This window comes from Pavona decussata, unplaced genomic scaffold (genome assembly GCF_977016875.1).
Source record: "Pavona decussata unplaced genomic scaffold, jaPavDecu1.1 SCAFFOLD_193, whole genome shotgun sequence".
NCBI lineage: Eukaryota > Metazoa > Cnidaria > Anthozoa > Scleractinia > Agariciidae > Pavona > Pavona decussata.
Window position 1 is genome coordinate 890,266 of NW_028145602.1, and position 11,513 is coordinate 901,778.

At 39.6% G+C, this 11,513-nt stretch overlaps 1 protein-coding gene across 1 annotated transcript; it reads right to left on the reverse strand.

Annotated features, from left to right (window-relative positions):
* Window positions 1–405: 405 nt before the first annotated feature.
* Window positions 406–11,436, reverse strand: LOC146461915 (long-chain fatty acid transport protein 4-like). Its single transcript, XM_085086352.1, has 7 exons — window positions 11,106–11,436; window positions 9,434–9,819; window positions 8,637–8,795; window positions 7,522–7,591; window positions 5,282–5,483; window positions 3,651–4,023; window positions 406–1,522 (listed from the first exon to the last, which is right to left on the reverse strand). Exons 1-7 carry the CDS (start codon window positions 11,342–11,344, stop codon window positions 951–953), a joined length of 2,001 nt encoding a protein of 666 aa, XP_084942478.1. The 5' UTR covers window positions 11,345–11,436; the 3' UTR covers window positions 406–950.
* Window positions 11,437–11,513: the final 77 nt, after the last annotated feature.

The following is an 11,513-nucleotide window of genomic DNA, read 5'->3' on the forward strand; positions in this document are numbered from 1 at the left end:
TTTAACACTATGCGGAGAACGCAGAACTGAGCAAGTGCTTTTGGTATCCAAAAAGAAAATTGGGGGTAACCATACATTTTCCAGAGATAATTAAGCTTCAATTTGGGAAAAAAAAATGCCATACATTGCTTTGTAATTTAGCGCCTTTCAGAACAGGAGCTCATCATTAATGTTTTAGAATCCTTGTTGCTTAATTATCTCTAAAAATATGCGTGGTTACCCCCAGTTTTCTCTTCAAGGGTTCCAATAGCGCTGGCTAAGACGCGGCGGGGCAAAGCCGTAAAGTACAAGAAAATGTGCAGCTTATACGAAGGCCAGGCTTAGCTGATCCGTGGTTTACATACGGCCGCGACCTCAATATCATTTTTTGACGCGACGAAAACTGTGAGGTGTTTGTTGCTGTTGTTTAATACTGATTTTATTGGTTCTTAGCCTTGTTTCACGCACTGACCAGTATTTCCGAGAATGGAATGAACATTCGAATTCCTCTTTGTAATGTCCGGCATTTGAATGGAATGTTGAACATTTCACTGGAAATCTTTCCGATTAAGAAGCATTAACCGTGAAAAAAAAAAAAAAAAAAATCAAAATACTCGGGAAACATTGTTATTTTTGAATTACTTAATGCTGTAATGCAAAGAAAAATTCATAGCTTTATACCGTCAATAAACTAGGGAAATTTTTACCAGAACTCTGAAATCTCCCTGGCGACGTCGGTTCGAAACTGACAGGTAAATTTCAAAACTCCATTCAAATTTCAAAACTAGCGGTCACGCGTGATGTAGATTGACTTATTTTGACATGCAAAAAATGTTCCATAATGGTAATGATAAAGTTAAAAAGTGTTAAGAAAAAGCCTAAGGTACAAAAACCAGTAAATCTTAACTACAAAATAATTACAGTTTTTTTTTACATCTAAATGTTACAATCACTACTAGTCTTAACTCTGACTACATTCTAATTTCTCCACGAATGATCTGTTCGTACTTAACCTCGTCAAGTGCCACATACATCTTCTCCTTAGCATCGAAGTAGAACAACTGGTCCTCTATGATGCCAATATCAAAACCTTCCTTCTTCAACTTGCCCTTCTGAAGTTTATAAGTACCCGTCAAGTCTACATTGTGCACGATTCTGAGGAACATCGGGCAAGCGTAGCTCGGTAACAGCTTCTTCAAACTATGGACCAACGTTACAAGATTAACTTTGTTGTCTGGGTCGACAATGGCGGCCATTCCCGCTCGCCCTTCTGTGCCCGGTACCATGACACCATAGACAACAACGTCGCGAAGGCCAAGCACTTTGCTCATGAGCGACTCGACTTCACTCGTCGATACATTCTCACCGCGCCATCGGAACGTGTCGCCGGTGCGATCGTGAAAATAAATGTACCCGAACTCATCTCGTAATACCAGGTCACCCGAGAGGAAGGCCGTGTCTCCTTTCCTGAACACGTCGTGCGCAATTTTCTTCGAGGTCTCTACTGGGTTCAGGTAGCCGTCAAACCTCAGAGTTGGGTCACCTGCGTGGAGCGCAAAAGGTCAACAGGTCAACAGTCTTTCGTGGCTATATGACTAGCCTGCGAACGCAGACGTATTTCCGGCTGTCGCTTCTCTCCTCCGAAAAATAACTATTTTTCGGCGGAGAGAAGCGACAGCCGGAAATACGTCTTGGTTCGCACGCTACTATAAGACACGCACATATAAAATTCAGTATATGAAATGATTATGTATTTAAAGCAAGTGATGGAAACGGAAGGAACCTGAGTGGTGATTCGAACGAGTGTATCTTAGCAGAAATTGGAACAAAATATTCCAACGAATGACATCGACATTTCGGTCAGTGCAACGTCTAACCAACGGTGGGCGGGGGGGAGGAAGGTGGGGGTTGGCAGTAGTCTCCTAACGTTCTTTGGCTCTTCACGTCACGTACTAGAATGCGAGCAGTCCCTCTTTTGTTCGAGAATTCGCGAGGAAGAACGCAAAAAACTGAGCGCGACTCGCAACAGAGAGACTGCTCGCAGTCAAGTCGCGTACTAGACTCGCTCCTTCATGGGGAGGAGTGCGTTGCGTGACGTGCTTGACGTGACGAGCCAAAGAACTTCTGTGCAGGAAGCTACAGTAGGTCTGCAGTAGTCTCCCTCGCAGCCGTTTTTAGTGTCATCACGCAACGTTGCGTGACGACACTGAAAACGGCTGCGAGGGAGCCTAGTTTGCAGTTGATCAGTTGAATCATAAGACATTTAGCAGAACGATAAACTGTTCTTGACACTCCAACACTGTAGCTGGTTCAATTGGTTGGGTTTTCGTTCACCCCGCACTCTACGAGACACCGCCAAGCCCATCTTGTGAAAACCCAACAAGCGTGAGCCAAGTGAGCCTTCTCTGAGTGAGCCACTCAATGGGCTTTGAGTTCTCACGAGCTTCTATGGATATTTCGTGTAATCCAAACCAAAAAAAATAATGAAGCATGTATACGTACTGCGATTACAAGTATAAGTTCTTCTTACATAGAAGAAAGAATCTCGCAGTCGTAATTATTCACATCCATTTACTTTACGGGTATATTATGAAGTCAGAACATGACGAGCTCCCAGCTGGCTTTTCGGATAGCTCAGTTGATAGAGCAAGTTCAAGCCTGATTTTTTTTTCAGTTTTTTTTTTTTGCAACAGTCTGGTTGCGCAGATAACTGCAAGATTCTTTCTGCTATAGAAGATTTTATACTTATAAAAAAATGAATGTTTTTGTTTTGTACTGTATTTGTATTTTGCTTTGTACTAGTTTTGCTGGACTAGTATAGTTATTTAGACGTCTTTCGTGATGGCACCCCCTTGCAGGACTAGCAATTTTTGAATAAAGGTGTAATAAAGTATGTTTCAGACTTCTTACTTGAATCAGAATGCCCTTGGTTTGTAAAGTAGCTCCCTCTTGTAGCTTTTCTAGCGCCACTACAGTTAAGACCTTTCTTTCCAGTCATTTTCAGTACTCTTGGAATCTGTTTTTGTCATATACTGTCCTTGTCACCGGAATGAATGTCGTTCTTCAGAGTTGGCTTTTCAAAACCGTTTTATATTGTTGATTTAACGGGGAGCCCCGCACGGGTACTAGCGTCCTGTTTTCCCCTCCAGTCAGTTTGTATACAGAAGAGATTATGGTTGAATCGGAGAATAGCAAAAAATGAGTTTTGAGATACCATTCTTCCGATTCTCCCATTTTCCTACTTGGCACGATTCTCCGATTATTCCGATTCGGAAAAATCGTAGAATCGGATAATCATTTCTAAAGTGTCTTATGGTAAAATCGTAGAATCGGGTAATCATTACTTAAGTCACATAAGCTAAAATCGTAGAATCGGAGGAATCGGAGACTTCAATCGTAAAACAGGTAAAAACCTTAGTGGTAAATCGTAGAATAGTACGCCTAAATCGGACACACTATTCTCCGATTTAGCCATAATCGCACTGCTCTCTCCGTACACGGACTGTACCAATTTGAAGTGTAAGTTTTATGCTTAGTCCTTCGAATTTCTTCAAAATAGCGCGTACCGCTTTTCGAATTGATTGTTCTTCAACCTTGTAGTCTTGTTTAGTAGTTTAACCAATAAAGTTGCTTAAAAAATAACTTCCTGGCGACTAAACAAAACAAAATACCTTTGATGCTCTTTCCGACTATCTGTCCCACTTCCCCAGGCTGGGTCCTCACAGCTAATCCATCCGCCCCACGCACGAGTTCACCGGTGTCTGGATCAACTTTAAAAATGACTACAGGATAAACAGCAGGAGCAATTTCTGACACGAATCCACAAGAACCTGGAGTGCTGTCTATGTTGATTATGGAGGCAGTGCCCTCCGTTGAACCGTAAAATTCTCCTATCTCCTTAATGCCAAAGCGTGACTGGAATTCCTCCCATATTTGGGGACGGAGTCCATTGCCGACGGCCAAGCGCACTGAATGCTGCTTTTCAGAAGGACGATGAGGTTGGGACAGAAGATAGCGGCAAAGCTCACCGATGTACTGAACGACCTGAAAATAACAACATCACCCTTAAAAGGACAGTATCACGCTATTTTTAGTAACACATTGAAAATCGAAAAGACGCTATGCGGTTGATAGCATCCAAGATATAATGACCAAAATTCCATTCAAAGACTGTCAGAGTGCAAAGAAACTATCCACGGATATTTTCGCCGTCAGATGACCAAACTAAAAATGGGTTCAAATCTGAAAACGTCGGGCTGACGTTTTCAATTTTCGCTCTCGTAAGGTCTCGTAACGCACTAAAAATCGGTTGTACTATATTTTGGTTCAACCTTTCGTCTCAGTAGAATCACTATTAATATTTCTTTGAATTTGCGATTTAGAAATCAATTAACACAGTGTTCAAAGTTTAAATTTAGTGAATTTTTGCCCAAAATCATGATATCCCCCAGGATACTGCCCCTCAGCCCCTGCTAAACGTCCTAACATTGTGGTGTTCAGTTTGATTCAAAGCAAAACTTATTTACGGGTATTCTTAATGAAGGCGAGTTCACCTTTTTACCAGTGCATGATTAGCACAAACCTTTCATTCCAGGGGCCAGTTACGTAATAATTTTGATCACACAACCCGGTATCATATTAAGTTTTAGTATTTAAAAGCGTCGCAAAAAAAGAATGTTAACCCAAAGCGTAACAGTTTAAATGGGAGTATTAGAAAGGGCGGCAAAGGAGCAGAGATTACAACTTGAATACAATAAATATTGCTGTACCAATAAGGCAGTGGAAGACTAGTGGCTACATGTATTTTTCTTTTGTTGGCTCATCTTTGAAGTATGAGAAAGGGACAAAAATTTTTGTTTTATGTAGTTGAATGGGGGTACCTTTTTCATAAAAAGTGCTTTTGTGAAAAGAAAGTGTTTGAACCTCCAGGCAGAACCTCCCCGTATGAAACTTTATTGGGTTATATTGAGTTACCTCCCTGTCTGCTAGAAATCACAGCCCCAAATATTCAAATAATGTCACCCTAACTACACTCCACCATTATTCATATGGTTTCACGTAGAATTCCCTCAAACATCTTGTCTGCTTTTCATTTATTTTGAACATTAGTCACAAAAATGTTTTTAGCTGGGCCCATCTCTGATGGAAACATTGGTTGGCTTCCTGGGTATCTCGCCTTGATTCACCATTAAGGATTAATATCTTGTGGAACAGTTTGCCTCAAATATTGTTCCAATAATCATTAAAACCTAACCATATCATTCAAGTCAAATTATGATTACAAAAGTCAATCACCACTTACTGTAGCCTTTGATTCAACGCAATCATCCCAAAATTTGCTAGCAGAGAACTTTTGTCGAAGAACTAAAGTGCAACCACCAATTAAGCACTGGCCAACACCAATTATTCCAGCAGCTGAATGATATAATGGTAGCGAGGAGTAAACAATGTCATCATGACGGAAGGCAAGAGCACAGTTCACACCAAATGCCATCCTAAAGTACCTGAAAGATCGCAAATATTTATAGAGAAGGATAATTTTTTTACCGTTAGGCTACAATCGTGGACAAAACTGTTAAGAAACTTTTAGTCGATCTCCAAATTCAACCACTACAATGACAGCTCAACAACACAGCCCCCCCCCCCCCCCCCACATCAATGTTGGTCTGCCGTGCACTGAAACAAAGGCTGGGATATTGTCTGGCCTTCAAAGTAACATTAGGGAACTTAAGCAACGACGATGGCGACGGCAACGACAACGCCGCAAAACAATAGGTTTAATGAGCAAAAACAATCGCTCTGCACATGCGTTTTACATTTTGGTACATTTCTTTGCCGTCCTCTGCAAAACGACAACGTGAAATGACCAAATTTACGGTTTTGTGGAGAACGTGAACACATGACGCCACTCCTACCAATTTGGTTCTTGGATAGTTCGCCATTTTTTCTAAAAGTTGAGCGAGTTGAAATAATTGCAAAGTAGCACAAATGAAATAAAGTTATTTTCGGGTGACGTTTTCGTTGCCGTCGTCATTGCTTAAGCTCCCTATTGAGTGAGGGGGAGGGGGTGAAGGTTTGCTGCTCTTCAGGTTGTTTTCCTTAATTAAGGGAGAATGAAATATATGCGCACTCGCATATTTCTTAACAAGTTTTGTCTATGATTGCAGTAAATGACCTTTTTAACCCTTTGAGCCCAAATGGTGACCAGTGTCCAATTTCTCGTTCCAATATCATGACTCAATCAAACATACAGGTTAGGAGAATAAAGGAAATGATCACTAAAGACAAATTTATTGATATGCAGACAAGCTCTCACAAATTTTACCATAATAAACATATGGAGAGCAGTCAGGACAATGTGCAAGTTGATCTCAAGGTTAGCCAGACAGTTCAAGGTTAGCCAGACAGTTCAGTAGTTAGACCATCTAACCTGCATGTGATAGATTATTGGTTTGATTCCCACTGGTCATAAATATGTCAGAAACTTAGAAATTATGGTTAAATTTGAGGGTTTGTGATGGATTATTTGCGCAAATTGGCTTATTACTTTATTTTTAAAAAAGGAACCAACTGAAGTGAAGTTTCTTTTTTTCTCTTCTGCTTAAAGCCAAACAAAAGCGAATCAACCACTGTTTAGGTCTTCTTTTGGGTTTTGTTTCTTGAGGTTTTAGCAAAGTCGTAAGGTAAAATTTCCATTGATTGCAATATAAGTATGGAAGTAATAGATCAAAAACGAGGAAGAGTGTTCCCTCCGATTTCCAAACACAGAGAAGTAGGTTGGAAAAACGAAGTGCAGCCCAACTTCGAAGTGTTTGGAAATAGGAGGAAACACTCTTTCGAGTGTTTGATATAGCTTCTCAAACTATTGATAATTCTTGGAAAAATTCGAAGCAAAAGTTCACAACATTTTATGATAATTAAGAGCGCATTTCCAAACCTCCTTCACAGTAGTGATTTCCTTTGTTTTCTCTTCATGAATTATTAATGAGTTTGAGAACTGTATTTTTAATGTAATAACCAGTCTCCTAGATTGCTTCTGGAGTTAACATTTTAGTCCTTGTATTTAAATATCCCCTTCTTCTCGAAGATTCACCAGGGTTTTTGCATGTGGCCTTGAATTCCTTCAGGAAACGTTGCTCCAATGTTTTCTCCACTGCTTTGCACTTCGTTTTCTGATAAAAATGGAAATCTTAACCATAATCATAGGTTTTTATTGCAAACAAAGTACAATGCAGCAGATAAAACATTGGAGCAACATTTCCTGAAGGAATTCTGAAGGCCACATGCAAAAACTCCAGTGAATCTGAGGCAAAACAACAAAAAGCTACCTGAAATGCTCTAAAGGTCGGTATTGCCCCAAGCCCTTCAATTGAAGGTTTGATCAAACACTTGATACACTGACCACTATATACCACCACAACTTAGCAGATCACCTAGACATTGGTCATAACATGGATCAATAGGTTGATTTGTGGCGACACAGCCCACAAAAATTTTGCGTATAAATAAACAGAGCCTGATTACAAGTTGAGTACTACTTGCCTGGCATTTGTTATAACAGCAGCTTTAGGCATTCCAGTAGTTCCTGATGTATAAATATACAGCAACACATCTGAAATAAAAGGAGGAAACTTGACTGACCACTAGGTTAACAGCAGGCTGTTAGCCAGAAATTGAAATTTTGGCATCCAAGAAGCATGTTCCTTGTAAATTTCTTAAGAGATGAGGTGAATTTTGAATGCATTTTCCGCAAAAGAGGGCGTCTATAGGATGCCTGCACACCCTTCTGGCTAACACATGGGTTAACAGGCTTTAGCCCTGTCAGGGATTGAAGGAAAATTTAAATAATTCTAGCTTGCCTATGTACTGTGTGGGAAGCTGGTCTCAAGCTGTAAGTCCTTGCCCAGGGTAATTTCATGCTAGATCAGGCACCTGAACCAAGTTTTCCTTCATAACAGTTTATTTAGCAGATTGTTTGCACATCAGAAGATTAACACAAACAGTTGTAAACCTGCCAAGGGGGAACTTGCACCATTTGCAATGTCTCAAATTTAATTTATTGGTCAAGAGAACAAAAGAATGAACAACACAGCAATTAACATAGCCCTATAACAATGCAGCTGCAGGTTAACTGGGTCCAGTGACAAAAGAGCTTTAGAACAGGTGAAGGCCCACTGGTGCCAAACAGCAAAATCAACATGTCTGGACAACCCACCAGGACTTTGCATTCATGAGCTATTGGCAAACATACAAGCACAAGTGAAAGGGTACGCTGAATAAGGCCCTAAGTGACTTTTGATGTAAGGTCAAATTCTCCTTTTATTTCACAAGCAAAAACAAGAAAATTTGGAAGGAGATTCTAACAGTTTATCAGAAGTCACTTAGGGCTTTTTTCCAGGCACCCCTTCAAGTGATGTTTCTGGCTAAGATAACAAAATGGAAGAAAGCTTCAAATTTTCCCATTTTTGCACTGCAGATTCTCTGTATTCAATGCTTACTTTGCATTCTTTTTTTCATGAAAATTAAATATTCAAATGTTGTTTGCTAAGAATTTTTGCCAAGACACTCCATTCACCCAATGTTTCATTTACTGCCCATTTCTTTAGGCCTATAAATAGCTACAGGTGCACAAAGCTGTCTTCATCATCTTTACCTACCAGCAAATGATTTAGAATAACTAGTGACAGGCTTTCCAGGTGAACTCTCTTCAAGTCTCTTGTCCAAATGAACTGCTGACACCACAGTAGAGGGAGTGCTCCCTAAGGAGTAAAGCTGGACTATTTCTGGAATTCTGGTCTGGATTTCCTTTAGAGCACCTGTAGGAAAAATAAACCATAAAAACAACAACTTACAACAACAAAAATATTATAAACATAATTTATTCCAAAATGGCTTCCCTTTAATTAATATTCTTTTGTTTGCATTTGAATTAGATCTTATTGCCTTGCTTAAGGTAAAATATTATTTTGATTTTTGAGCTTAAGAACAAGGTAAGAAGGGCTAATTTGAATATGAGCAAAAGAATATTAATTTGTAGCCAATTTGGAATTAAAACTAAATATAAAATTTTTAATGAATGAGTGTTTTAAAACCAAGTTACCCAAATGTAATTACTCTGAACTAGTCAATAACAACAGAGGCAAATAGTATAATGAACCAATCAGAATTCAATTTAAACGAATACAGGTAATCAGCATCAAGTGCCGGAAAATGCATGCAAGCAAGTTATGATTGGTTTTGGTTTTGCTTAATTCTCATTGGCTGAGAAAGGAGCTTGAGCAGAATACAGAGTACTAAAGCAAAACCAAAGGAGGCGCAAAATTACTTTAGGAACTTAATTGAAAACCGCTTGGTACTTTTGATCTAGTTTTGGCACAAAGCATCAGGGTCTAAAGTTTGTCAGATGAAATCAGTAAGCCCTGCAAGCTCTGCAACCCCCAAAAATTATTGTTACCTGCGAAATCTATGCCAAAGATTATAGCCCTCACATTAGCCACAGATATGCAATGCCAGAGTGAATCAAGTCTAAGGTTGGTGTTTATAAGCGCAGTAATAACACCAAGTTTGGATAATCCCAACCATGTACAAATGAATTCAGGAGAGTTCTCTAATAACAGGGCTACTACTTCTCCTTTTTGATATCCCTGTGACTTGAAGTAGTTGGCAATCCTGTTAGAATATTCTTCTACTTCTTGAAATGTCCAGGTCTTCTGTTCAAATATGACTGCAACTTTGTAAGGGTGTTTTGCTGCTGTTCGTTGAAATACGTCAGCAACTATTTTGTTGCTCCTTGCATGTTTGCGAGTGTAGAACAGCACATTTGCAAAACGATATATACCTCTGAAAAGTAACAAGGTACATATGGTAAGAATATGTTATGACACAATCACCACTTCTCACTGAGACTACATGCAATACAACACTAATGGCATTTGCTCTGACATCATGCTATCCTGCTTCTTGTAAACATTTAAAACTGAAGCAAAATCACTGTTCAAGGATTTGTTTGAGGGTCATCGAAACATAACGTTGATAATATCTCACCCCCAAATTATTACAACTTAAGATGCTGATTTTTGGCAAGAAGGCATTTTTCATCAAGCTCTTTCCAGGCATTTTAATAAATCCCATAATATCATAAATTGAGCTTGTTTTTTTTTTTTTTTACGTCATTACTTTAGGACTCTATTGGCCACGGAATCTCATACCCAGGCTCCTCAGGCTCTTTGGCTAGCGATTGGTCACCAGGGGAGACACTGGAGAACCGGAATTTTATTACCACAGGATTTCTGCAGTAAAACAATGCAAGCCATTATGGGGACTAGCCAATCAAAAAATTTCATATTTTTTCAAATTCCCCAGAGTCTCCCCTGGTGACCAACCACTGGCCAAAGAGCTTGAGGACTCTGGGTACGAGATTGCCGGTCATCAGTGCTTTCTAGCTACTAAGAGGGTCGTACAGGGGTATTTTCGTGATGCCTGATTAGCTGATTTTATTTCCCGTGAAACGTGAATGTAGTAAATTATTCTTCGTAATCCGTGACCTGAAGGTTTTGCGTGACCCGTGAAGAGCTTGAAAACGAAATTTTCATTTCTGTGATCCGTGATTTGCTATTTTTGCTGTTCATGAACCGTGCAAGAGACCCCCCCCCCCCCCCCTGTACAACCCTCTACTAATATATCCTACTAATGTATCCTAAAAAAATTGCAATAAAATAAAAAATACAAGATTTTCATTAAATTCTAGGATAGATTAACTTATTCAATAAATAATAATAAGAAGAATAAAATAGCTATATCATGGACCTTATATAGCAAGCAACATTGCTGTTCTAAAAACAAAAACAAAAGATGTGTTGTTTTTGAATTTTAAAAGACTCAGTCTTTCTGCTTGACTGATGTAAGTCGGGAATGCAACTAAGCGCAACTCCTCCCTTTGAGGAAATATTTAATTAAAGCTAAGTCAAATATCAAGCTTATACTGAAGTACAAGCTCTGTTCCAACGGCAACTAAACAGATCGCCTAAACAAATGTGATGTCCTTCGATCTAAACCATTTACCATGGCATATGAAGTCGATAGCTAGGTTTCTTCGAAGACAAAGAAAGCAACTCAAGCTTACGTACATCAAATCGCGCAAAATTGTCCGAAAGAACACCCTTGGAAAATTCCGCCCGCCAGAAGACAAAAAGGTGAGGAACAGAAGGCCTGGGAAAGCAACAAGAGGAAGTCGAAAGTACCAGACTGAAACTCCAAGAGCGGCGATCACTGCACTCCAAACATAAAACATTTTACGCCCCCTCATGTGGCGAATGACTCGAGCGGGAAAAGATAGTTTCCTCAAGCAGTCCGGGTCACGTAACATGAATTTCTTGATCTCCTTGCATTACAAACGATTCTTTGTGTTCGTGAAAAATCCAGCTGTAAGTGATGGCAATTTTCCGCCTTCCGATAAATTATCGATTAGCACTTCTCCGCGGTCGACTGATTATCGATGGTTTGTGGTCGTTAGGCCAAATAAACGTCGGGTAAAT